This window comes from Girardinichthys multiradiatus, chromosome 19 (genome assembly GCF_021462225.1).
Source record: "Girardinichthys multiradiatus isolate DD_20200921_A chromosome 19, DD_fGirMul_XY1, whole genome shotgun sequence".
Lineage (NCBI taxonomy): Eukaryota > Metazoa > Chordata > Actinopteri > Cyprinodontiformes > Goodeidae > Girardinichthys > Girardinichthys multiradiatus.
This window is the reverse complement of record NC_061811.1, coordinates 36,973,950-37,001,677: the sequence shown is the minus strand read 5'-3', so window position 1 is coordinate 37,001,677 and position 27,728 is coordinate 36,973,950. Positions and strand designations below refer to the sequence as shown.

At 39.1% G+C, this 27,728-nt stretch overlaps 2 protein-coding genes across 2 annotated transcripts; both read left to right on the top strand.

Moving 5' to 3' along the window:
* The first annotated feature begins 1,308 nt into the window (after positions 1-1,308).
* LOC124884998 (protein IQ-DOMAIN 14-like) lies at positions 1,309-3,160 on the top strand. The gene is made up of 3 exons (XM_047393123.1): positions 1,309-1,433; positions 1,919-2,433; positions 2,535-3,160. The coding sequence occupies exons 2-3, from the start codon at positions 2,110-2,112 to the stop codon at positions 2,895-2,897; spliced, it is 687 nt and encodes a 228-aa protein (XP_047249079.1). The 5' UTR covers positions 1,309-1,433; positions 1,919-2,109; the 3' UTR covers positions 2,898-3,160.
* A 6,163-nt stretch (positions 3,161-9,323) lies between these two features.
* LOC124885088 (nesprin-2-like) lies at positions 9,324-20,409 on the top strand. The gene is made up of 8 exons (XM_047393284.1): positions 9,324-9,458; positions 13,500-13,561; positions 17,483-17,578; positions 17,674-17,751; positions 19,112-19,204; positions 19,405-19,607; positions 19,821-20,020; positions 20,330-20,409. The coding sequence occupies exons 1-8, from the start codon at positions 9,455-9,457 to the stop codon at positions 20,407-20,409; spliced, it is 816 nt and encodes a 271-aa protein (XP_047249240.1). The 5' UTR covers positions 9,324-9,454.
* Positions 20,410-27,728: the final 7,319 nt, after the last annotated feature.

Here is a 27,728-nt window from a genome sequence, read left to right as displayed (position 1 = left end):
TCTATTGATAAAGCAAACTCCTGTAGGTCAAACCATGGCGTGAACCAGATGATTGATGTGAACATGTGTGAATACAATTGCTTCTGTCTCACAGACCTCGTGTGTGACAATGTTTGAGCTTTTCAGCTGCAGAAATCCATTTTAAAAAATATCTAAAGCTCTGTTTATGTCTTCTTCAATGTTTCCCCTCCCTGTGGGTTTTCCAAAGCAGTGTGCAAAGCATTTTACAGATCACTGCCTTGTGTCCACAATTAGAGTTGACCAGTGGAACTTGTGACCTTGACTCTGGACTCTTTCTGCCACTGTCTCTGGCTATGCTGCTGCTCTCTTCAGTCCCTTATTTTGATAATGTCTGTACTTTTTTTTTTTGATACACATGTTTTCAACATTAAACTACAGTCAGCCAACAGGAGGAGATCAAAATTAAAATAGGTAAATGTGAAAATAATTTATTTAAATCTAAAAAAATCCATTAGCAGAAGTACTTATTGAGCTCTGTACATCTGACCATGTACATCTGACCTCAAAAAAACAAGTTATGTTTTCTCCCCCAGCAGAATAATGGATGTTGTAAATGTTTTTCTGACTGCATGCTGTTGAACAGTATTGTTGTGGTATTTCTTGAATTAATGAAGAACGTTCCTCATTATTCTGTACTTAAATTTAGCTAAATTCCATATTTTAACTTATTTTACCTCCAGCTCTTTGGCTTGATAGCTTTAATTAAATCTTGGCAACATGCATGTTTTCTGTTATGGCCTGAAGGCTTTGGAGCAGTCTTCCGGAACATGATGTGTTACAGATAAATGGTGGCTACAGCAGAACCTGAAACAATTAAATTTTTTTACCATATTCCAGATAGATGATTATTTTTAAATCTAACTACCTCTACACAAACTGTTGTGATTTAATACTTTTCTTTGCAGATATAAATGCCGTGTCTTTTTCTTACTTGACATATTATTTTTTGCCAATTCAGGCGACTGTGGCGCTACCTCGCTCACGTTAGACTGTAACTCTCCTCCAATGAGCTCCGCGCCTCTCCATTCTCACTTTGGACGGATCAGCCAATCTCGCTTCGTCTCACAATGGACCGTCGAATCTACGTCCTAGCTCACAATGGACATCAGCCAATCAAGGCGAAGCACTACGAGCCAATCCACGTACGAGTTCACAATGGAGCTCAGCCAATCCACGTACGAGCTCACAATGGAGCTCAGCCAATCCAAGTACGAGTTCACAACGGAGCTCAGCCAATCAAGGTGAACGGGCCTCTTTAGATTAACAAAATAACTTTAAAGTATTTTTGTTTGAAATTAAGTTGCAAGGACGGTTGAATAAATAGAATTTGTTGGTCCAGCGCCGTTAAAGACAAATTCCACATCGCTTCATTGTGTTGTCATCTCTGCCCACAGCAAAAAAACAAATTTACTGTAAGTACAAATATTTAATTGTTTTTGTTTTACGTTCGTGAAACGAAGTTGTTCTTGTGACCGTGAAATACATTGTATTTCAGTTCAATTTACTCACATAACTAGTCGATTAGATGTTCTCATTTTACATTGAGGCAGATTTATTTAAAAAACGACATATCCAACACATGTAAAATGTACAAAGATAATTGTCCTCTTCTTGTGATTTAATATATAATCCTAACTGACACTGTAGAAAATTGTCACTAACATTACTTTGTATATTTTTTTGTATTAAGTGCACTATAAGTTAAGTGTGCTGTTATTATTATTGTTATTATTAACTGTTATTTAGTAGTAACACAAAATAATGCTTTGCTTTGGATTTTTGAAAATTGCTGACATATACATTTTTTGAGTTATTAGATATTTTACGTCTTTTGTTGAATGCAGTAAAATTGCGTTACTACATTTGATTCTTAAAAATCTGTTGATTTTATCTTCAGATGAGCTTCAAACCAAAGAGCCATAAAGCCCTGGGAGATGAGGAGTGGATGGCAAGGCTTAGGGGATTTTCCAGCGATGGGGTTTGGCCGTCAAATGCAGGGAATAGACCTGCCCCGAGGCAGAAGAAGTGGCATGCTCTCTATCAGAAGCATACCCACTGTTTTACTCACCTGTATGTGTAGTGAGGCATATGAAGGTGAGGTCTCATACGAATTCACTGAAGCCCAACTTGGTTGCTCGGAAACCACCGGGCCCCTCTCTGCCCTCTTTGAGGACCCCTAGCCTGGCACCTTCCTCTGTGAGGACCTCTGGCCCCCCTCCATCCTCTGTGAGGACCCCTAGCCTGGCACCTTCCTCTGTGAGGACCTCTGGCCCCCCTCCATCCTCTGTGAGGACCCCTAGCCTGGCACCTTCCTCTGTGAGGACCTCTGGCCCCCCTCCATCCTCTGTGAGGACCCCTAGCCTGGCTTCATCATCCACAACACTGACACACATCTGCCAGACAGTTTCACCTGTGAGTACAGCAGTATGTATTAATAAAACCAGTTAAGTTTTTAGTCATCTTTAATGAAATATATGTATGCAGATTTCCACATCTTTTGTTGTTCTCTCCAGGAGGAGCCTGCAGCATGTGTGCAACGGTCAGATGCAGCTGGTGATGCAGGACCTGGCTGGTTGCCGAGGGAGATGAGGAAGACCATTCCTGTACAGGACCAGAGATGGATGGGAAATACCCTCTTTCATGCCGGCAAAGTGCGCCCAGATTTCAAGTTGTGGTATGAGCCTCCTGTACAGCCCTCATCTACCACCAGGTTTCAACACCCGATCGTTTTTTTACCCACCGGCTTCTGGTGTGGATGCCCTATCATCAGTGGAAAGTTAGGGTGTTCTGCCAAGCTTGTGGGAAGCATCTTACGGGGGTTGGTGTTCCACCACATGCTCCTGCTCTGGCTCCCACTAAAGCACCCCGAAAACTGACCCGCAAGGTTTTGCACAATACATGCAAAAAATGTGGGCAGTTTAGAATTGCTGAGACAGGACAGCCAGTATAGAGGACATATTTACTGTCCCTCCAATGAAAGCATGACAAAGGAGCTTTGGCTAGAACACATTAAAAAGCAAAAATAAATGTGAATCTGTTTCCTCTTTGTCTTGTTTTAAATATGAAAGCTTTTACAAACAGTTTTATTGTGTACAGTTACTCCTGTTTCCTGGTTCTCACTGTTTTAATTGTTGAATAATAAACATTTGGTTCTATAAAAAATATTCAGTTTCTTGTCTTTAACACAGAAAGTACTTTAGGAAAGACATCTTTCCAGAAAATACTATACTTTAAACTGCTAATTTGCAGCAAATAATGAATATAAAAGCTAGATATGATTAATGTTATTAAAGTACACTTGAATGTGTATAATGTGCTTTATCGAAATATGTCATTGAAAAAAATAAAATTAAGAACACTTTAGTTACTATGAACCTTTAAAAAATTAAGGATTTTGACAAAGGAATGCTGTATTTTCAGTTAAGTTCAAAGCTAAACAGCTAAGTAGTTGCTGACATTTTTATTTCCACAAAATAATGCATTTAACAATGATTTTAGTTTTTAAATGGACATGTTGTTTACATTTAACACTTAAACACTTTAATTGTTATAAATATTTTCTATAAACAACATGCTCACAGGTGGAATCGAACTCACTAAATCCCCTCTTTTCTTCCCCCTTTCTTCCCCCTTCTCTCCTTTCTTCCCCCCCCTGGGGCAGACTATTGTTCCCCAGCTTAGTGCTTTGAGCAGTCTGTATGACTGGAAAAGCGCTATATAAGTTCAGTCCATTTACCATTTAAAGACACATTTAAACAGTGAACAATAATGCATTTCTATTTGTAGAGATATAGAAAATCACTACCTTTGTGCTTGGAGTCAAACCTAAGATTTGCTTGTAATACAGGTGTAAGTATAAATGATTAGCCAATGTGCTAGTGTTTGATTTAAATGAAATCCCATTCCTCTGCCTGTGCAGACTGGATAAATGACTTGAACCAACACATCTGATTTGGTATTTAATCTGACATCTCAGTCCAGTCACATGTCTGTTCTCTTAAGCTGTCTTGATGGTTTCAGTTCAGTGAGCAGTAAAAGTCATGCTGGTCAAAGACACCTGTTTTATTTCTGCTAGCTGCCATATTTGGATGGCTGTCTAATGTGATTCATTTATCTTTGTTAACTTATTCACATCCCAAAGCAGGACTGAACAAGATGAAACACAGCCTCACCACTTACACTCAGTTTACAGTGTGCCGACAGGTCTAAATGCTGTGGATTATCATTTTGTTTTCTGATAGACAGCGTGGGCTTATTAATGCAAGTCCTAAACTAAAACAGAAACTGCACATGTTCTTTGAGCCTTGCTACTATGGGTTTATAACAAAATCTGTCTTCATGCTTCGAAGAAATTAAGTTTAGTTTAGTCTTTAAAATCAGAATATAGAAGGTTTAAAGCTACAGCTGTGGCCCAAAGTTGTGAGGCTGCCTCAAATATTGCTTTTTTGTCAAACTATACCTGAATATTTGAATATTTGGTATCAGTAGTAAAAGTTAGGCTTAAACTGAATTTTGTGTGCACTCTGTAGGTTGAAACTGATGCCAAATGCAGCATCACATGGTGAACCAAAGTTGTTACTTTCTTCTGTGTCTTCCAGAACTGTGGCATGCTGTCAGGAGCCTGTTGATCAGAAAGGATGTCATCAGACTTCTACTCCAGTGATGGTTTGTTGGAGAGGAGGTCCATCCCTCTGGACATCGATAATGTCCACATGCTGCTGCAGGGTCAGTCCGTCTTTGATTCTAATAATAATTTCAATGCTGTGTCTTGACAGACTGTATTTAAACTTAAAGTTTAATGACAGTAAAAGTGAATGACTTATTTGACAGGTTATGACGGAGAATGTCTCTTCTTTCTATAAAGAATGTAACAGAGCAGATTACATGGTGCATAAGTATTTATACCAACTACATGTTTTCAAGATTGGCTACGACATGTATTTTACTGGGATTTTATGTGATACGCCAAAGTGTGAAACTATCCTCAGCAGCCTTGTTGGTTCGGTAAACACGTGTACCAAACGAATATGCCGTTGTTTTATACCTCAACACATACAGAATGTTTATGTGTGGAACTAAGAGCTCAATTCAATATTCTTCAATGCAATTTTAAAAAGTGACACCAAAACAAAACAGACAGGATTCCCAGCTATCACTATTTTTTTCAACATAAATAAGGTTGGTTGCTCCCACTGCACTTCTCTCTGAGCATTGGCTATGCCTGCTTATGTTTCTTTGTTCGTTAAAAAAATCCAACCAAATCTCCAGTCAGTTCTACAGTAAAATAAAAATCATATATTCATTTTATTTGTCATGATTGAAGCATACGCAAAACATACAAAACTGTGACTTTTAAACCTGAGTACGTACCAAAAATCAACCAGACAGTGACATGTTTGAATGTTGGTGGTGCTTTCATACTTGTGGTAGCATGAGATGGACTCTACAACCCACACAAGTGGCTCGGTAGTGCAGCTCATCCAGGATGGCACATCAATGCGAGCTGTGGCAAGAAGGTTTGCTGTGTCTGTCAGCATAGTGTCCAGAGCCTGGAGGCGCTACCAGGAGACAGGCCAGTACACCAGGAGATGTGGAGGAGGCCGTAGGAGGGCAACAACCCAGCAGCAGGACCGCTATCTCCGCCTTTGTGCAAGGAGGAACAGGAGGAACACTGCCAGAACCCTGCAAAATGACCTCCAGCAGGCCACAAATGTGCATGTGTCTGCACAAACGGTTAGAAACCGACTCCATGAGGATGGTATGAGGGCCCGACGTCCACAAATCGGGTTTGTGCTCACAGCCCAACACCGTGCAGGACCCTTGGCATTTGCCAGAGAACACCAGGATTGGCAAATTAGCTACTGGCGCCCTGTGCTCTTCACAGATGAAAGCAGAGTCTGGATACACCGTGGAGAGCGATCTGCTGCCTGCAACATCCTTCAGCATGACCGGTTTGGCAGCGGGTCAGTAATGGTTTAGGTTGGCATTTCTTTGGAGGGCCGCACAGCCCTCCATGTGCTCGCCAGAGGTAGCCTGACTGCCATTAGGTACTGAGATGAGATCCTAATGGTGCGGTTGGCCCTGGGTTCCTCCTAATGCAGGACAATGCTACACTTCATGTGGCTGGAGTGTGTCAGCAGTTCCTGCAAGATTAAGACTTTGAAGTTATGGACTGGCCCGCCCATTCCCCAGACCTGAATCCAATTAAGCACATCTGGGACATCATGTCTCGCTCCATCCACCAACGTCACGTTGCACCACAGACTGTCCAGGAGTTGACGGATGCTTTAGTCCAGGTCTGGGAGGAGATCCCTCAGGAGACCATCCACCGTCTCATCAGGAGCAAGACCAGACGTTGTAGGGAGGCACGTGGAGGCCACACACAATACTGAGCCTCAGTTTGACTTGTTTTAAGAACATTACATCAAAGTTGGATCAGCCTGTAGTGTGTTTTTCCACTTTAATTGTGTGTGTGACTCCAAATCCAGGCCTCCATTGGTTAATAAATTTGATTTCCATTGATGATTTATGTCTGATTTTGTTGTCAGCACATTCAACTTTGTACAGAACAAAGTATTCAATGAGAATATTTCAGTCATTCAGATCTAGGATATGTCATTTTAGTGTTTTCTTAATTTTTTTGAGCAGTGTATTTATATATATATACATTTGTTTTTATATATATATTTTTTATAAATATTTATAATCAATAATCATAATCCCTTACAGGTATGAGCTAGACGACATGTGAGGGTAAGCTAATGTTACCTAATGCCAGCTTACCAAAGTGGTCATATATGCAATAAGCTCAGCATTCAGCTATTTAAAATTTTAAGATATTATTTGTTGTAATTTGTTTGTTGTAGGTGTTTTCAAAATGGCTGTCCTGTTGCAAATTTATCCCTGCAAACCGTCGGCCCTGGTGGTAAACTGGACTTCCCAGCGGTAGAATGTTATTGTTCCCTTATTTATGATGCGGTGGTTGCAGGACTGATGACAAATGTTTAGATTCCTGTGCAATTCCTGTGCAACAAACTGCTTACAGACATGGAGATGATGGATGAATTTTGTCAATAAACTTTTGTGTATTTTAAAAATGTCGCTACTTTTGTACACATTACTACAACTTGATGACAAATTAAATGCTAAAAGAGAAAAGCTATGACTACCCCAACAGTTAGATAAATACTTTTGGTTTGGTATGTTTTATTCAACAGAATAATGAACCATAAAGTAGTCGGTTAAAACCAATTCCATTAAGCACTAGCCCACTAAAAGGAAATACAGATGCTAGTATGGTACAGAATTCCACAACATTAAAGTGCTATCACTAAAGAGTGTTGTTTCACCTGCACTGGCACATCCTAGAATAGTCATTTGTGTGATGACTTCACCCAATAAGAAAATTAACTTATTTAGGTTACCTTTTCTTAAAAATGAGCCATTAATGCATAAAGATGTCAATGACAAATGCTTGGGGAGTACCATTGACTTCTACCACCAGTGTATGCTCAGCTAAAATAGACAATCGTGATGCAAGCACAGGTAACCATTTTTTTTTTTATTGCTGACAGCACCAAAATACAAACTATTTACACTGAGCAAAATGGGACAGCCTCTTCCAAAACAGAGGACAAATAACTCAAGGTATATACATTTTAAATCCCTTAAATCAAAAATATGAGAGCGAGCATGTTGCTGCATTGTGCTGGACATTAACTGTGTCAGAGCTTGTGCTGGTATTGAAGCTGTGGATGGTGTGGGGGCAGTAGCAGGGGAGCTTGGAGAGTCAAAATTAAATGAGGTGCAGAAATACCCCTCCCATGTAGAAAGAGGTTCTGGAAGAAAAAGACACACAACTTAAGTAGACGCACAACATATAATTTTAACACGAGACAGCAGAGCACAGAGTTAGCATTGATGCTAACTAGCCGTGTTATTGTCTTCACTGTTAGGTATTAATTAGTCAACTCAGAGGCAAGAACGATACAGAGTCAGATTTACTTGCAGCAAGGGTAGCTCACTTTTGCAGTGTGTGTGTGTGTGGGGGGTCAGAAAGGTTAGGGTTCATGTGTCTTGATTTTAAACAAAGAGGGAGTGAGGACTCGGTACCAGCCCCTAGATGTTGCTGATAAAAGCATAACTCACTCGTCTCCTCCATATCCCTTTCTGTGGCATGTAGGAGGGAAAAGCACTTAGAGCAGACATGAGTGATAAACAATACAAAAGTTTTCAAACCCTAACATTCACACAGAAGACTTTCAGAACATCCTTGTTCATGTCAATGGGATGAGTTACATGAAAGATGCTTAAAGTCACAAAACACTGACCTTCATCCTGAATCCAGTACTGCAGTGGCCACGTCGAATTAACTCTCCCTACCATTGCTCACTGGTCGGTGCCTGTAAGTATCGTCTATTTACTCGAACCATTTAAATTTTTTTTAGTTTGAACCACTCTGGTTGTTGTGGTCCTTGATGATCTGGCAACCACTTAGCAGCATTTTAAGCTTCTCACAACATTGCTTTGTTCTTTGCTAGTACCTGTAAGCAGCCATCAACGGATTCACTTTTGGTGCCTCTACCCCCTGGCCAGTCAGTGACCTACACTCTTCTGACATACGATTTTCAGGTCAGCTCGCTTGGAATCCCAGCCAAATCAGTACCAAAGGAGGGGCAGGTACCAAGTAACCATTACTAATGGAAAACCCTAACTGAGTAGAGCCGAGTCATGCTGGGTACTTGTGGAGAAGCAGCTTCACAGTCATCAGACTTGAGCATCTTGAAATGATTGTAAATCCCTCTTGAAGTAAACTTGAGGATATCTGTCAATAAAATGAAGCTTGGTCCAAACTGGGTAATAAAAGGAAACACTACAAATGTGCTGGAAAAACATTGCTGAAAACACATCTTGACCTGAGTGTTACATATAACAAAATAAAATGTCCTACATGTATGAAATACTCTTTTCTCTTCCAGTTGTTCAACAGTAGTGGGGGCTTCTCTTGTAAATGGGAATTTGACTGGGTTCTGTAAGAGAGCAAAAGTATTACTAAATGTTTGCCCCACATGGTTTTCATTCACTAGCATGATGCATCAATAATGCTAGCTTGTTTTAGGTCATGTTTTGACAAGCCTGAGGTCTCTGTGAGTCAGCATCAATCAAAGGAGGTGGAGCGCAAATAATTTCACCTGCTTGCTGCAGGCTAGAAATGGAAGCAGCCCTCTAGCTGGTTAAACAGGAAAGATTCTTCTAGTAGTTTCAGATCAGCTTTTTCTTCACTGGCTGCACTACAGACATGGACCTACTGTGTTTAAAGACACAGTGTTAAACCATGTTTTCTCACAAAATACAAGTTTGGTTAAAACTAATGTTCTTCAGACTTTACTGACTGCTAACACTACAACTGGATCAGCAGCTGCGCAGTCCCACCATGGGTAAGTAGATTCTTTAGATATTTAGCGAGGGTTGCTTTAGCCTTGCTGGATAATAACACTAGATGTGACAGCTTGGCAGAAAATACCATGAAAAGTGGCTGGATTTCTATTTATGAAATACTGTTATTTAATGTTGCTGAAGCACTAAATACAGTATATCCCTCACAGCAGTGTACATCAGGGATAGTTAATGCTTAGGCGATTGTCCTGTTACAAGTGTTGCCTTATGTAAGGAGCACACTTGTTAATATTAAGATGGAGTACCGGTGGCAGATTTACAAAGAATTTTCATAAATTATCTGTGCATTTGGTACTATTGACAACTTCTTCCAATTTCCAGATATTATGATGCACAATTCCAAGAGATTTAAGTTTCATTTTTTTTAGTCCCCAATGTAGCTCAGAAATATTTTTTGGGCTAAATTCTCCATATTCCAACCTGAGAAAAAAGGGAAATAATAGATAAGTCTCCACAAATGTTATTAAATAAATAATTTTGTATCCTTTAACTTAGCACTAGAAGTAAGGAAATTTGTGGTTGATTATTTGTTAGCTGTTTTAGCCATACCTGGATTTAGGAGGATGTTGGTGCCTGTGCTTGAGCTAAATTATGAGTCCTAATCCCAAAAACCACTGTTAAATCACCTGTCCTTTTAACAACACTCAGTAATTGTTTGGGAACTGAGGACACTAATTCTTGAAGCTTTGTAGGTGAAATTTCTTCCCATTGTTGCCTGTTTTACAACTTCAGCTGCTCAACAGTCCAGGGTCTGTCATATATTGTGCTTCATCATGCACCACACATTTTCAATAGGAGATAGATCTGGACTGCTGGCAGGCCAGTTTAGAACTTGCACTGTTTTACGAAGAAGCCTCGCTGTTGTAACACATGCAGAATGTGGCTTGGCATTGTCTTGTTGAAGTAAGCAGGGATGTCCCTGAAAAAGATGTTGATTGGATGGTAGCATATGTTGCTCCAAATCCTGTATGTATGAACCATTCTTGAGGACCATGTGCATACAATGGTTCAAACATTGTATCCTGAAGGCGGTGCCGTGTATCAGGATGACAATGCACCAATACACACAGCAAGACTGGTGAAAGATTAGTTTGATGAACATGAAAGTGAAGTTGAACATCTCCCATGGCCTGCACAGTCACCAGATCTAAATATTATTGAGCCACTTTGGGGTGTTTTGGAGGAGCGAGTCAGGAAACGTTTTCCTCCACCAGTATCACGTAGTGACCTGGCCACTATCCTGCAAGAAGAATGGCTTAAAATCCCTCTGACCACTGTGCAGGACTTGTATATATCATTCCCAAGACGAATTGACGCTGTATTAGCCGCAAAAGGAGGCCCTACACCATACTAATAAATTATTGTGGTCTAAAACCAGGTGTTTCTGTTTCATTGTCCAACCCCTGTATATTTCAGCATTAATGGTGCCCTTTTAGATGTGCAAGGTAGCCATGCCATGGGCCCTTACACACCGCCATACCATGACAACCAAACAGAAAACTAAGACAGAGTAAAAACCAATAAAATTTTATTTATACCAAAAATATTGCAAATAAGCACTTAATTTTAATGAAATGATACTGTGGGAAAATAACGTTTCCATATCACCTTTCTACATGTTACACCTTAGCAAACACAATGTGATCGCCATATAAACCATCCTGTCACAGATGTTTTGCATATGTTGAAAAAGTCCACCATGAGTGCTGCAACTTTCATGCTATGTGTGTCCTACGGCATGTATGCACAACTGTTATAGGATCAACTTCAGTACAACTTAAATGTCACTGCAAAGATCCAATGATAACTTAACTTTTTTAAATTCAACTCAATTCAGTTTTATTTATATAGCGCCAATTCACAACAAATGTTGTCTCAAGGCACTTCACAAAAGTCAGGTACATACATTCCAATTAATCCTAACCATTGAACAGTGCAGTCAGAATTAGTTATTTATTCAAATTGGATAAAATGTTTTTCTGTCTAAGAAAACCCTGCAGATTGCATCCAGTCAGTGACTTGCAGCATTCACTCCTCCCGGATGAGCATGTAGAGACATTTATTTATTTTGAGTTTTTTTACATGTTCTGTCACAGTGTTTCAGGCATACCATACAGAGCAGATGGTTGGCCACATGTGCCAGGGCAGCTTTGCTCTACCAAAAGGATATTTCAAGACAGTATCCTAATGGGATGATTAACGTAATTTATTAATGTGGATTCAATACAGCATCAAAGTAGGCATGCCACAATTATGCTATAGTAACCTGTGTTTGCATGACCTTCAACCATTTGGAGTAATTGTGTGTTGGTGTGTGTGAGTCGTTGGGTAATCATATATGTAAAAAACCAGGGGTTGTGGTTAAGTGAGTTCATGTGAGAGTGAGGTTGTCCCCTGGAGGTATAAATTTGTAAATGCAGCGAGAACAGTGCAATCCACAACACCTAAGAGCAGCAAAGAGCAGGTAGACCTGGCTCTGGGAGGCCGTAGCATTCCCAGGCAACCAGACATAAAGCATCACCCCAGAGCCATATACCCGCACAGAAGGAGTTTGCCAGCAAGGCACAGGAGCAGCAGCCCCCAGGCCTAATAGGCACAGAGTGAGAGGCAGGGCACCAAGCCCCCCAATCCAGCCTCACACCACCCCTTGCAGCCCAGGCCAAGCCCGAGAACAGGTCCCCCTGGCATCTTGCAGATGATTTTAAGGTCTGGATTTATATTGGGTAATAGCTAGATGAAAGTGGGATCTTTACCAGGCTTGAGGATAAGATTTATGTTAGAATAATTCATGTTTGGAGAGAGTATGGAGGTTTCTTGAATTTCTCTAACCACCCGTTGTAAGGTGGGGGCCGGCAATGGCCAGAATTCTTTGTAGAATTCTGCAGGGAAGCCATAAGGTTCTGGAGCTTTCCCATCAAGCATACTTTCAACAGCTTCATGGAGTTCACTTGCTGCTAAAGTTAACGTCAGAATCTTTTTCTGTTCCCCATTTAATTTGGGAAGATGGATCTCATTTGAAAATTCATCTATGTCAAAATTTGATGGATCAGTATTATTTAGGTATAAATTTGTATTAAAATTCTAAAAAAAAATTATTAATTTCGTTACGATCATTAGTTGGTATATCATTACTGTCAGTTACTGTTGAAATTGTTACCTTTTCTTTATTCTTTTTCAACTGACTTGCAGCACGTTTGCTAGATTTATCCCTGAAAAAAAGGAAACTGGCATCTGTTGGATCTGCATAAGCATCTTTAATTACCTCAGAGTATTGTTTCATGTACTGAAATAAATTGTAATATTATTTTGTAGATACTACATTATATGCAGAGTTTGCATATTAACATCTTCTATTCATCTTAAGAAAAAGTAAATCAGTCATATCAATTTAAGATTTCTCATGATATCAGGTCTCAAAAAAAAGAGAACGAGGCATGAGGTCACAACACTGGAAAAAGTCATCCCCAAACGTTATCTCATGCAATGATAGACAGATGTAACTTCATAATTAAACAGGATCTCATCCCAATTCTCTACCTTCCTCTCACCCCCAAAGCACAAGCACACAGAACAACACTGTGCAAAATAAATTGGCCATATAAACCAAACACACCAGACAATATAGTCTCAGACTCAGCAGCAGTACGGGATTAGCTCAAAGACCTAGGAGACCAGACAATGTGGGATCCAATGAAATCTCCCCTCATCTAATGTATTTCAATGTTATTGGAATTTTAAAGCAACATTGCTATATTTAAGTTCAAATAGTGTTGGAAGAAAACGGACTGAGTTATGTTGAAGTGACCAAATTGAATAGGAGTGAAATAGTTGCAGAGCTTAATTTACTTTAATCAAACATGTGACCCATATTCAGAGGTTTCAGTCCGTACGCAATGCAAATAATGCAGCAAAATCAGAATACCAAGGTAGCATCATTTGTGTCATTGGAATTCTATGTAGTTTAGCTGTGAAAAAGTAAATAAGTTAATGTTGACGCTGTGTGTTTCTTCTCTTTTTAACAGTGGAACAACAGCAAATCCAGAAGAGAACTTTCACTAACTGGGTCAATGCTCAACTGGCAAAGGTAAGACTGCATGCTTACTCTGAAAGCTGTTTCAACTGACAGACCAAACTGCCTATTGTGCTTACTTTATGTCATGATTTTAGTCGTCTTGGAGGGACAAACATAATTACAGGGCACAATTTTGTTGCTGATTTCTGACTTCAGATTGTTGTAAAGTTCTCTTTAAGATCCATAATAATAAAAGAGGAAAAATATATTTTTTAGCCTTTCTGCACTGTTCAAATAGTCCTATTAGGAGCAGAAGTGATACCACTTGAATGATAAAGCAGTCACTGCAAAACAGGATTTAATGTTATTTTAAAACAAGGAAAAAATTATTAGGGTTTACATATTAGACTTCTTGTCTTTTTATCTTTAACAGGCTCTACTGGCGTTTAATGCCGTTAAAGGTCCATCATTTTTCATGGCAAAGGTTGAAAGCTCTCATGCTCTCTCATAGCGTGACACAGATGTGTTTCGACATGTCAGAAAATACACTCTCCTTTTAATCCTTAAATGTCATCTTTAACTTTGACTATTTAACACCTCGCTAAAAAATAGTTGACCTTGATATAGCAACAGTGTCTATACTGAAGAGTTTTGTCAGTGTGGATGTGCTAACATATGGTTCACTGGTCCAAAAAACATCAATGTTTAAATTTTCAACAAGCTGGTAAACGGTCTGGACTGATTAGGTTGACAATTATCTGATTTTTATCGAGATGGATCTGATAATCTATAGTCTTTGAAAATATCATATCCAGTGGTGTACCATAAATAGTTTGAAACTATATTTCAGCATGATAGTGTGTATTATCTAACCCAATAGGATCTACAATGAAAGGTAAAGTACAATCAAGCATGCTTTAGGTTAAGTTTCTTAACTAAAAACCAAATTCTACAGTCAGTATTTTTATCAGTTTTGCTTTTTGTTAAAAATGTAGTCACTAAAAAAGTTTTTTTTAGGATATTGGTGCACAGGTTTCTGAGCCTAAAATGAGTCAGCATTGTCTCTCTGCACTCTTTCTCATTGGAGAGCAGCCATGAATGTAGCACTGAAGGACAGTAGAGTGGAGGTCGTAGTAACGTGTGGTTTTGGGGTGGGTGCTGGGGGTTGGGTTTCTGTAGACATAAATATAGCAATCAGGGTCACGGTTCACAGCAGGCAGACTGACAGCAACAGACAGCCTTCCTTTGCTCTAACACAGCTATGCAGTTGTATCATGTTAACTCTCTTCGGATTGTTCCCTGTAGAGCTACAACAACACTGTCATGCATGTACTATGATGTACTAAAGTCTCCCTGCTCTACCTGCTGCCATATCTGAGCAAGCTCTGGACTGTTGGCATTTAGAACCTTTTTAGGAAATGATGTAGGCACTTGCTGGACCTTCTTCACAGCAACTAAACTTCTTTATTTAAAATTTTAGATGTTTTGATAAATGGTTGAGTGAAAAGTCCTTTTCATGCAAAGCTGAATGTTTCCTCGGAGGTAACATGGATGAGAATAGACAACAACACTCATTTCTTCTACTTCAGTCAGAATAACAGAGTGACATCAGCCTTTCTGTCCTGGTTAACACCTTTCCCACAGCAAACAATTCGATTATTGAAATAAGGCTGTTCTCTTTAAGTAGCAAGTTAAGTTTTTGTAATCTGAGTTATTTTTTATTAACTTTCATTAAGTTTAGAAAAAATGCATCTCATCAGTTTTCTCTTCATAGGAACATGGATAATTGCAACATGCTACCTTAAAGACTGAAGCAGCAAAGTTTGTGATAATGTGTTTTTCATTTCAAAATGTTTGGACCCAGCTGTTCCTGCATCACCAGAATAACTAAAGCATGACATTACAGAAACTTCCAGTCCTACTAAGAACTGAACTTTGGAGGATGTGATTTCATCTTTATTTAGTTCTGCCATTTTAATACCTTTTAATTCATAGACTGTCAAATGCAAATAGTAGAACTACAATCATAATCATTATCTGGAGAAGATTTCTTATCTTCCAAACCACATATTTTTGGAAATATACAAGCAACCCTTAACAAATTGATCACAACAGATGTCACAAGGGAAAAGCCATCCAGTTATGCTAGCTAAAGTTTAAATGCTCTTCCCCATTTTGTTGGGCAAACAACAAAATGAGGATAGTAAAGAGAAATCTTCAACATTCCTACAAGGTTCTTAAACTTTATTTATCATCATTGATAAGGCATACAGTTTCCAAATTAAGTCTGTCATATTTCAGATTGTTCAGTGTAGCTACCATTCACATTCATCTAGGATGCCTTTATTAAACTTTTTAAAATAGTTTTTGGGCATTTCTGATACAACTGATTTGAAATAATCTGTGTTAAGAGATCTTGGAGACCAGCACTCAGTATCTTGGTTAAAAAGATATGGCTGATGAAGTGTTAAGCTTGGAGATGTACTGCCCACAATTTGAGGGGGATTTTTGATATCCATTTTCTTGTAAAGAAATTTCAACTGATTTAACTTTGTATAATATAAGCAGTGAAATGAACAGCATTGAAAACATATTTTCTATCTTTCCTTCTGCCTCCTGTTAGCAGACATTCATTTTATATTTGTAGAATAGGTGACATCATCACACCTCATGTCTGAGAGATCTTGCTGCAAAACAGACTTTTAGAAATGTATATTGAACCAAAGACAAAATGATTATTGATTTCACATTTTAAACTGGCTTTAGTGTCTCATGTAAGTGATTAGCACAGCTAGCTTTAATAAAACATCAGTCTCTGCATGTACATCCTTGACAACATAGAGTCTTACCTTTACTCTGAGGTTTCCAAAAGGTTACCAACATTTCCAAATCTAGTATGTTTCACTGACAGACATATACTCAAAGCTCAAAAGGATAAATCAGAGTAACTTTGGTCTACTCCAGCCTTCCTGTTACCTGCCCTCTCTGGTGCCCCCTCTCACAGTCTGAATACACTGCAGACATGTCTTAGCATGTCGTAGAAAAGACAGATTTGTTTTAAATAGCTTCTTATATCTCTGTTTCCTCTGATTTTATATTTAACACCTTAATAATCCAAAGTTCCTCACCCAGTAGCAGCGTGCTCACCGAAGAGTGTTGTTGTAGATGCTAGTATGATTCACTTATCTGAAAAAGATTCAATCTTTGGGCTTCTAATTGGCCGGTCACGAGTCTGCGGTGATCCAACAGTATATAGAACAATTGCTGTCTTCAGTGCATGTATAGTCTTGGTCATACTGTTAAAGTTCAAGTTGATATCAAGAGCTGCACAATATTCAGTGCATCCCAATTCTGAAGGCATGTTTGAAAACAAATTAGACAGAACTAAGTGAGTGACTAATATAATGAGCAACAAACTACCAGTAGTGCATCACTATAACTGTAGCTTTCACCACATTTTAAATGCTTGGCAGCCATCTTGGATTTTGAGCCTTAAAATGCACATGTAAAATCAACTTCTTTGAATTCTCAGCTGTTGTGCCAAAAAGTACCAAATCCAGAGTGACAATGGAATATGATAAAAGCTACTCCGCAACAATACTCCTCTACTTACCAATGCAGCTTTCATTATTTGTAGTGCAACTGAATAGACAAATGTTAGGGTGGAGTTGGTAAGAAATTACTAGGAGACTTCAAGCTGAATTTTCTGACATGGAACATAAAATTAGAATTTCACTCCCTAATTTTTCCTCTGACAGTGGACAATAAAAAAAGAAAATATCTATTTAGCACTTTTTTGAACTTTGGCTTCTGTTTCCCACTAAATGTTTAGATATTCAATTAAAATGATGTCCTTTTGGTTAGGATTATTCCATATGATTGAAAAGTACTAGATGGTTATAGTGGAGGGGAAATATAAAGGGGGCTGGAAGACTTGTGAGGAGCTCATTGTAGTAACTAAAACACATGACATGTATATGTGTGTTGTGACAGCGGAGGCCACCATCTATGATAGTAGATCTGTTCACTGATTTTCGGGATGGTTCCAAGCTGTTGGACCTGCTAGAGGTGATGAGTGGTCAGAGCATCGTGAGTACTGTCTCAACTCAAAACCTATAAATGTACCACCTGAAAGCTTGAATGTTCTTCTAATCCACCTGTCGACTGTTGGTTTTGTTTTTCAGAATCGAGACAAAGGCAGAGGAATGTTTCAAAACAGGAGCAACATTGAGAAAGCACTTTCTTTCCTGAAAAAAAAATCGGTATATGAAAAGACAAATTTTGACTCCAAAACGTATGCTGAGAGCTTTACTCTGTAAAAACATAAGAATAACATGAATACTCTCACATAAGCAAGCAAAATGGATGGATTCAAATGTCATTTGCCACTATTACATGGTTCCTGCGGTTATATGGTTATATAAGTAATGACTTCTACCTAAGGGTAAACGTTGTGTCATCATGAGTGAAGCTCCAGATTTATCTGACAGTGACCAGTGCATCTGACATTCAAAGTTCAACTTTTGGAGAACCACGTCACCAAACAGATGCTACCTATTAGATAACATTACCAGTCTTGACAAAATTTACTAGAAGTGGGCTAGCAGGGGTTTGCATTCTTTAAGAATGATTATAAAGAAAATATAAGACTAGCAGTAAAATATTTGAACTAGACCTCCTGCTGTGTCTGGTCATTACTTATTTAGAGCCGTGTAGACTTGAGTTATGGATTTGGGACTAGATCAGACTTGAGTTTATCATGGTTTGTTGAAGGTTGGTAGGACCAATGTGCAGGTTGGAGTGCTGGAGCCGCATGGTGAGTTGCAAAGTATCTTTTAATAATAATACTCAGATTACTTACCGAAGTCAAAACACAGGCAGGTAACAGACATGGAGCAGGTAGTTGCCAGGAGGAAATAGTGGAGAACAATGAAAACCAGAAGGTAAAAATACAGAGGAAGGGTTGAGAATGGACCAATGAACAAGGGAAGCTAATCAGGATAAATCTGGAGCAGCTGGTGACAGGGAGATCGCAGAGCAACAGGAGGAGGGAGACTAATTAACACAGATAGGCAGGGAGTTCAGGGAAGTAACTGAAACATCTAAACAAAAGAATAAATCTTGAATCTAACCTAAAATGAATGAATTAAAATAACAGTAACCAAAAAACAGAAACAGGGAACTGCAGAGAAAACAGACAAGTAGCTCAAACTCAAAACCTAACACAGGCAGAGTATGACAGAGTCATGACTTTAATGACTTTAGACTCGACTTAAACTCAGTAAACTCACAAAAGACTTTGGATCACCAGTTAAACTCACCGACTGATTAGAACAAAAGTAAACAAACTACAGGTATGAAAATGCCCGAAGAGGCATGCGCTGTCTGCTGACTACCACCTGTTGTTTTGACTGACTGTCAGATTCCCTGGAAAATTACTGGATACATGCCATCTCATTGCAAATCAAAATATTTCCATACCTATTGCCAGGGTGAACGTATTTTCCTACCTATCATTCCTGTGCGATGTTGTTGTCAGTTTTTACAGGAAATATGAAATTATTGTAATCACATTCAAATAAATAAAACAATCTGAATACAAACATATGTCTGCCTCTTTAGATCAAACTGGTCAACATAAACATTCCTGATATTATTGATGGTAAACCCTCCATCATCCTGGGACTCATATGGACGATCATTCTTCAGTATCATGTAAGTTGACTTCTTCTTTTATGGTTTTTATTTGCTCTTTGTTGGGACCGATCATTTCATATGTTTTACATGATCACAGCACAAAAAGGAGTCAGAAGCTCTGTGTTAGCTAAGACTTTAGCAGAATTCAAAGAACAGGTGAAGAAATTAAACTGAATTTTCTGGATGTTCCAAAGCTTTAATCGGTTTTGTTTTTGCAGATTGAAGAGTTGGCCAGCTGCCTCTCATTTGATTCCCGTCAGTCCTCCATGGAGTCGTTGGCTAGTTTGGACACCCGGTCCACGCTCTCAAGCCGCTCAGCCAGCAGCAGCCCTGTTCCTCCAAAAGGCTCACCTCTACACAGCCGCTTTCGAGTGTCCGCTAAGAAAGCCCTGTTGCTCTGGGTCCGGGAGCAGTGCCACAGGTGTGCTCAGCTAATTGGCATTACTGATCAAGGAGGCACTGGAATTTTCTCTATTCCTGCATTTATAATGTTTCATTGTTGCATATATAGAGTCTATAATGTCAGCAAAGTTGAACTGGACTGATCAACCAAGCTTTTTTAGGAAGTTTTTAATTCAATCCTGCTTTGGAGTTAAGCAAATACAGATTTACAACTTTTATTTTGTTTCCGTAGAGCTGGCTGTTCAATAAGCATAAAGGACTTCAAAGTGAGCTGGAGGAGTGGTGTTGTCTTTCTTGCAATCCTAAATTCTCTAAGACCCAACCTGGTAGATCTATCCAAAGCCAGAACCAGAAGCAATAAACAAAACCTTGAGGAGGCCTTCCACATTGCAGAGACGGAGCTGAGTATTCCAAGACTTCTGGATCCCGATGGCAAGTACCTGAATTATAAATGTTCTTATGGATGTGTTGACATTTAATATCTGCTGCTATAATAAAAAAAAATTTCTTAGATCTTATTGTTTTCAGTGTGACTCCTGATACGCGGGAGGAAAGGCTAAACACTGTCAAAGAGAATCCAAACTACAATTGTTTTAGGAGAAACAAATGTAGCTTAATGCAGCTTCAGCCACTCTGATGTGAATGAATGCGGTTACTGTCGACGGTAACACCATCTGCTGCTGTAGCTTATGTATTACAGCTGTTAGTGTTATTCCCAGAACAGGTGTCTGCTAACCGTAGTGGAAAGACCTCTGGCTAATGTTGACCTTGCCAAAGCCTTGTGTTCTGGTAACAAGCATGGGTACAACCTCATCCCTTAGAAGAATTATTCTTCCTCTGGCAACAAGGAAAGACAAGTACAGCTTGCTGGCAGCTAGTTAACCCAGGAAATAAACATATGCTGCCTGTAGGACAAATATTGCATGTTCGTCCTCCAAAGCTCATTGTCTCTATGTCAAACACAAAAACATTACTCGCTACTGCCTCCACATGCCTAAAACAGAGAAAGTCTGGGCCTATAACAGCATTTTGGCTAGATCCCTACAGACAGCAAAGTTAATTTCTTTTCCAAAAACAGAGGAAAGAATATGTGTATCTGAAGTAGTGTAGCTGGGAATAAAGTTTGCTTTATTCTGCTTACATTTCCACATCCCAGATGATTATTGACAGACAGTTTCATAGCTCAGATAAAATGAAAGTCTTAGCAGCTAGAATTAACAGCTGATTTTATAGAAAGTAGTTATTCTAATATAGCTCCTTAGACTTTTTGTGCTTCTTCTGACCTTGTATTTAAACACCTGAAACGGAAAATAACTGAGTCTTCCTCACTCCACCCTTACTGGGTGTCACTTTAAGTGACGTCGTTATGTAAGTATGGTGTGTTCACTGACTAAAACAGATCAGTGTTTTAAGTTCAGTCACAGGAGGTTAAGCTATATATCATTTGATTTCTTAGTGCATCACTGGATAATATCTAACATCTGTAAGATTCAGTGTTTCTGACCAGAGATTATTGAATATAGGCATGCTGTGCTTGCTGAAAAGATTGATATTTAAACATTTTGTTCATTTAACTATAAATTTATGCTGTAAAAGCTGCAGTTACACCCAGAATGATCAAATTCAAAATTCTTATTTTATTTATTATTTTGGCATGTAAAATATTTTATTATCCCTGTCTCAATAATCAGTGGAAAAATGTCATTGCTATTTCAACAATCAAACCCTTCTGATTATTAATCTGCTCTGAGCATGTTCCTTAGGGTGATGAGCTCCAAGTCTTTGAGGTTGGAAGGACTCATTACCATCACCCTAATCTTTAGCTCCCTCCCCAGTTTATAGTTTAATCACCAAATCCTTAGAGAGGTTTGTGACATCTTTGTACATCTGATTTTTTATCCCTTGTGCCTCCAGGAAAAACTGATTTAAAAAACTTTTTCAATGATTACACTTCTGCCAAAAAAATCTGTTACTTATTTAGAGTGTGGCTAAATGCTCCAACTGAGACGTCTTCAGTGAGCCTGAGGGAGAGCTGAATGACGATGGAAAGGTCTCCTGACTCGCTTGTTGTTTATTTACATGAGCTTCATACAAATCCTTCATTTGTTTCCTCTGATCCGCCTCCTGGTTTATTGCCATGACAGCGTTTATTCGCCCAACATTTTTCAGAAATTATCCCAACCCCCGTCTCCCCATTTGTTTATAACAGAACTAAACTCCTTGTGGTGCTGGAGCTTTTTCTTGTGTTGGTTTTGAACCTCTGAGGGTGGTGTTATAGTGAAGCTTATCATGGAGGACTGTGATGTTGATGCAGATGTAGACATCAGAGATCCAGATGAGAAGTCCATCATGACCTATGTGGCTCAGTTCCTGCAGTACTCCAGAGATGTACCTGCCCAAGAAGAGGAGATGCAGGTTGATTTCTAACTTTTATCTGGTTAATGTTCTCATATATATCATCCCATTGGTTTTCCTTCTTTGCCAGATTCTGTCTTCCTGAACCACTTTTGTCACCTCTTTCCTTCTTCTCCTTTCCTTTTCCCCCCTTAGACACAGTACCTGACCCCTCCTAAAAGCCCCTCACCTATCAACCTGCCTGTTCACTACACTCCTGCTATTTCTGCTTCACCTCTTCGACAGGTACGCCAAACAATCACAGGCTGCTTCTGCCTCTCTTTTTCTTTCACATTTTGGTCCTTTCAGCCCTTTTTAACCATGGTGCTGTGTCTGAATTATCTCCCTGAGTCATTTTCTGCAAAAGCAGTCTGACTGGCTCGCAACTGCTATGATAAATGTGTCACTTTAAGCATTTGAGCTGAACCACTGCAGATTAATCAGTGTTAATCGGTAGGTTTGTGCTTCAGACCGGCTGTTTGGAAGATTTTGACAGATGTAAGAGTTTATGATTATTGATTATAAACATTACTCAAAATTATATCTAAAAATCATAATTCAGAAGTAATACATTCTAACCAAAAATCATTTCTTACCAATAGAAATCAGAGCTGCACTCTGGTGGTGTGATTACTGGGCTCACAGCCCTTAATAATTACAGTTAGTTAATTTTCATTAATGATTGATAGTTATTCACCAAAACCACACTAAATGTCACTGTGTTATCAACCGTTTTACCGAATTTTGTGGAACACTAACCTTATTTTGACAGATAATCACTCTTACACAAAAAAAAACACAAACACTTTATCTATGTGAAAATGTATTAAACCAGTTGTCCTTCATACAAACGACTATTCAGGTCAACAACTTCCACATAATTGAGCTTGCTCTATTCCGCAAAAGGGGTACATTACTAATCAAAAAAAAGGATACGTGCTAAGGATATATGGACCTCAAACCAGCAATTTATGGACTGAGTGGGAATGGATTGAAGCTTTCGATTGACTTGGAATATTGAAAACACAATCAGTGGGAGGCAATGAGTTTCCACATAGGCGGCGCCTTTGGGAGCGGCCTCCAACATACAGTCATAAAACAACCAAAGGCGGGAACTCAGTGAAAAACACAAAGGGCCATAAACGGTAAAACAATAGAGATGAACACAAGGCTCAATTTGCAGCCTCAGTCTGTTTTAAAGTCCACTTTTACTCCAACTGAGTCAGCACTCATTATGCTGAGCTTCAACTTTGCTGCGCAGCCGCACTTCAGAGTTTAACAGTATTCAAACAACAGTCAAAGCAGTTCAGCATAAATTTCAATCAATATCGCATGCAAGACGTTTATACCTTGGATTAACTAATGGTGATTCTAGGTCACCTTGACCTATCTACCTCACCCTGTCCAGACTAGAGACCAAAAATGTCCCAAAATGGGAAACAAAACGGATTTACTTGGTGGTGAATTCTCTGGAAAAGGGTTGAAGGCAAGTGGGCCTACTTCAAGGAAGAGATGAAGTTTTGAGTGGCAGGTGTTGCACATCCTCAAAAACTCTAAACGGTAACCTACTCCTTCATCCAAAATGGGGAAAATATCATGAACGGTTGCAGTTGAATGAAACAAACAAGGAGGAAACTCATCTTTAATTAAACATGTTAGATCATTCTTAAAATTTTATATTTACATTACATTTTATAATTTGTTGAACTGAAACATTTAACTGATCAGTTTTTCTTTAAAGTTTTGCTGTTTAAACCCACAAAGCAACACCGTTAATTGCACTTTTATTTTGAAAACCGACACAAAATGTAGCAGTAATGTGTCTAATGTAACGTGAAGCATCCTTTGTCATCGGTAGTGTGGTTTCAGCAAGACGACACAAGCGTCAAAGCGTGGCTTCATCTGACACGCCCCTTTTACTCGGTACAGCCTGGCTTCAAATGTCCCATCACTAGACGAGGGCGGTTTAAGAGATGTGATTGGGCCTGGTATAACAGGCACACAAGTCTCATGGTTTGATTTTTTTGCTCTATGAAAGCCCTCAGTTTGGCAAGTTCTAAACTTTCCAGCCTAAATCCTTAAATTATTTATTTTCATCAATGATCATCTCCACCTATATTCTATTTATCAGAAAACACAATATTCTGTTTCAGTAATATGTCATTTATAGATATTTACAATTACCACTCATAATTCTGTGGTTAATCCATCACTTCATCTTAAGCATTTTGAAGACGTTTTCTTGAAAATAAAATCTAAAATAATGTTCTTCTTCGTCACTGCCTGACACTGAACAGCCCAAGCCCTCTCAGCCTCTCAATCTGTAGGCTCAACCACAAAATGCTACAGAGCTTTCTGTTGTACCGGACCCTGATCCTGGGTGTCTCTTTAGTTATTAATCCATGTAGAGTCTCACTGTTTTACATTGGCTGCAAACAGTCACCAAGTAACACTGCACAGAATGGCTCATATGACTTCCAACATGCTAAACTGAAGCTACTGTAAAAAATCTGTTAAAAGTCTTTGTTGGTGCTTTATCATTTGTACTGCTTAAAGCTTCTTTTTCTTTTTTGATAACAATATATTTTGTTCTTAATGCCTCCAGGTGACGCCTGATCGCAAGGCACAGGAATTGACCTGCTGGCTCGGTCAGGCCTATGATGAGCTGTTGGAAGGATGGGACTCCACAGAAGGAGAAAGCTACTCTGAGCGATACCATGTGTGTTTCAATGCTAGAGCTGTTATTCTTTTAATGTGTCACTACTAAGGCCCTGTTTACAGGATATTTTCTGGTGAAAACAGTTAAGTTTAGTTGTGTTTCTGCTGTTCGTCTAAACAGCAACGCCACATGTTTTCTCTGAAAATGGCACAAAATTGACTTGTTGTGTTGACAGGAAAAACGGAATCTCCTTGTATTGGGGAAGCCCTAGTATCAGCAGCAATTAATGCGCACAACATAACAGCTGCCAACCAGTTGAAAACACACAGAAGACAAAGATATTCGCAAAAACATTGGCGGGTTGCAGAGTACTTACTTGTGCTGCTGACTCCTTTAAATCTAACAATTCTCCAACAAAGTGCTCATTTCTACAGTTTTCTGAACAGGAAGTGTTTGTACATGTTGAGTTTTAAAGAACATATTGCCTACTGGTGGCATGGCAGGGCAATTAGACTGATTTCATGTTTCTACTGTTGCCGTGTGCAACAGTAGAAACAGGAGATTGTAATTAAAATGTTTTCATGTAGATGTGTTAACAGAAACGAATAAAAAAATACAGATTCTAATGGATTATTGTCATGTAAACAGGTTTTAGTTTAAACTACCTTGTACAAAGTATCCATATACCTTCAAGTTTACATTTCATCTCACTGAAACTACAAACTTTAAAGGATTATATTGGGATTATGAATGCAGGATATTTTTGCCTTAACAGCCGTATTGGTTAATGATAGTCTTTATTTTTACATATCAGCGTAGGTCCCACATATCCAGCATAAGTAAAACTGAGCCAATATAAATAACCAATGTTTGTTTCCATCTTCCATTGGTGTTTCAGGAGGAATAGGGGAGGGGGTTTGCGATGTCGTATTTTGTCATGTGACAGTGATAGTGATGTAACACATAATTGTGGGGTGTCTGAAGCAGAGAAGCACTGTCAGCAGTGTGGTCATTTATTCACTGTGTCAAAATTGTATGTAAATGTATGTAATTTTGGTAGATATTGGTTATCGGCCATAGCTGCAATATACAGGTCCTTCTCAAAATATTAGCATATTGTGATAAAGTTCATTATTTTTCATAATGTCATGATGAAAATTTTACATTCATATATTTTAGATTCATTGCACACTAACTAAAATATTTCAGGTCTTTTATTGTCTTAATACGGATGATTTTGGCATACAGCTCATAAAAACCCAAAATTCCTATCTCACAAAATTAGCATATCATTAAAAGGGTCTCTAAACGAGCTATGAACCTAATCATCTGAATCAACGAGTTAACTCTAAACACCTGCAAAAGATTCCCGAGGCCTTTAAAACTCCCAGCCTGGTTCATCACTCAAAACCCCAATCATGGAGGCAGTCTTACGACTGCCGACCTGACTGCTGTCCAGAAGGCCACTATTGACACCCTCAAGCAAGAGGGTAAGACACAGAAAGACATTTCTGAACAAATAGGCTGTTCCCAGAGTGCTGTATCAAGGCACCTCAGTGGGAAGTCTGTGGGAAGGAAAAAGTGTGGCAAAAAACGCTGCACAACGAGAAGAGGTGACCGGACCCTGAGGAAGATTGTGGAGAAGGGCCGATTCCAGACCTTGGGGGACCTGCGGAAGCAGTGGACTGAGTCTGGAGTAGAAACATCCAGAGCCACCGTGCACAGGCGTGTGCAGGAAATGGGCTACAGGTGCCGCATTCCCCAGGTCAAGCCACTTTTGAACCAGAAACAGCGGCAGAAGCGCCTGACCTGGGCTACAGACAAGCAGCACTGGACTGTTGCTCAGTGGTCCAAAGTACCTTTTTCGGATGAAAGCAAATTCTGCATGTCATTTGGAAATCAAGGTGCCAGAGTCTGGAGGAAGACTGGGGAGAAGGAAATGCCAAAATGCCAGAAGTCCAGTGTCAAGTACCCGCAGTCAGTGATGGTCTGGGGTGCCACTGTGTTTTATCAAGGGCAGGGTCAATGCAGCTAGCTATCAGAAGATTTTGGAGCACTTCATGCTTCCATCTGCTGAAAAGCTTTATGGAGATGAAGATTTCATTTTTCAGCACGACCTGGCACCTGCTCACAGTGCCAAAACCACTGGTAAATGGTTTACTGACCATGGTATCACTATGCTCAATTGGCCTGCCAACTCTCCTGACCTGAACCCCATAGAGAATCTGTGGGATATTGTGAAGAGAACGTTGAGAGACTCAAGACCCAACACTCTGGATGAGCTAAAGGCCGCTATCGAAGCATCCTGGGCCTCCATAAGACCTCAGCAGTGCCACAGGCTGATTGCCTCCATGTCACGCTGCATCGAAGCAGTCATTTCTGCCAAAGGATTCCTGACCAAGTATTGAGTGCATAACTGTACATGATTATTTGAAGGTTGACGTTTGTTGTATTAAAAACACTTTTCTTTTATTCGTCGGATGAAATATGTTAATTTTGTGAGATAGGAATTTTGGGTTTTCATGAGCTGTATGCCACAATCATCCGTATTAAGACAATAAAAGACCTGAAATATTTCAGTTAGTGCGCAATGAATCTAAAATATATGAATGTTATATTTTCATCATGACATTATGGAAAATAATTAACTTTATCACAATATGCTAATATTTTGAGAAGGATCTGTAAGTATCGGATATCAATATTGGCCCACATTTTCAAATCTGTGAATCCCTAATTGGGATTTTATGTGACTGCTCAGGTTAGTGTGTAGTGTTAAATTAAGTTGCAAACACTAAGACACTTTTTATTAATTAGGTGACTTCTTAAGGTAATTGGATTTTCTTTAGGGGTATCACAGGAAAGGGGACTGACATACAGTACACATGGACACAAAATGTTTCAAGTTATTTATGAACTGTTTAGAAAACCATGTATGATTTTCCTTCCACTTCACAATTACTAGCCACTGTGCATTGGTTTATTATATAGTCATACTTACAATAAAGTTAGTGATTGTATTGTAACATAATGTGAAAAAGTTCAAGGGGTCTGAAGATTAAATAATAGTTATATTAACTGAGGTAA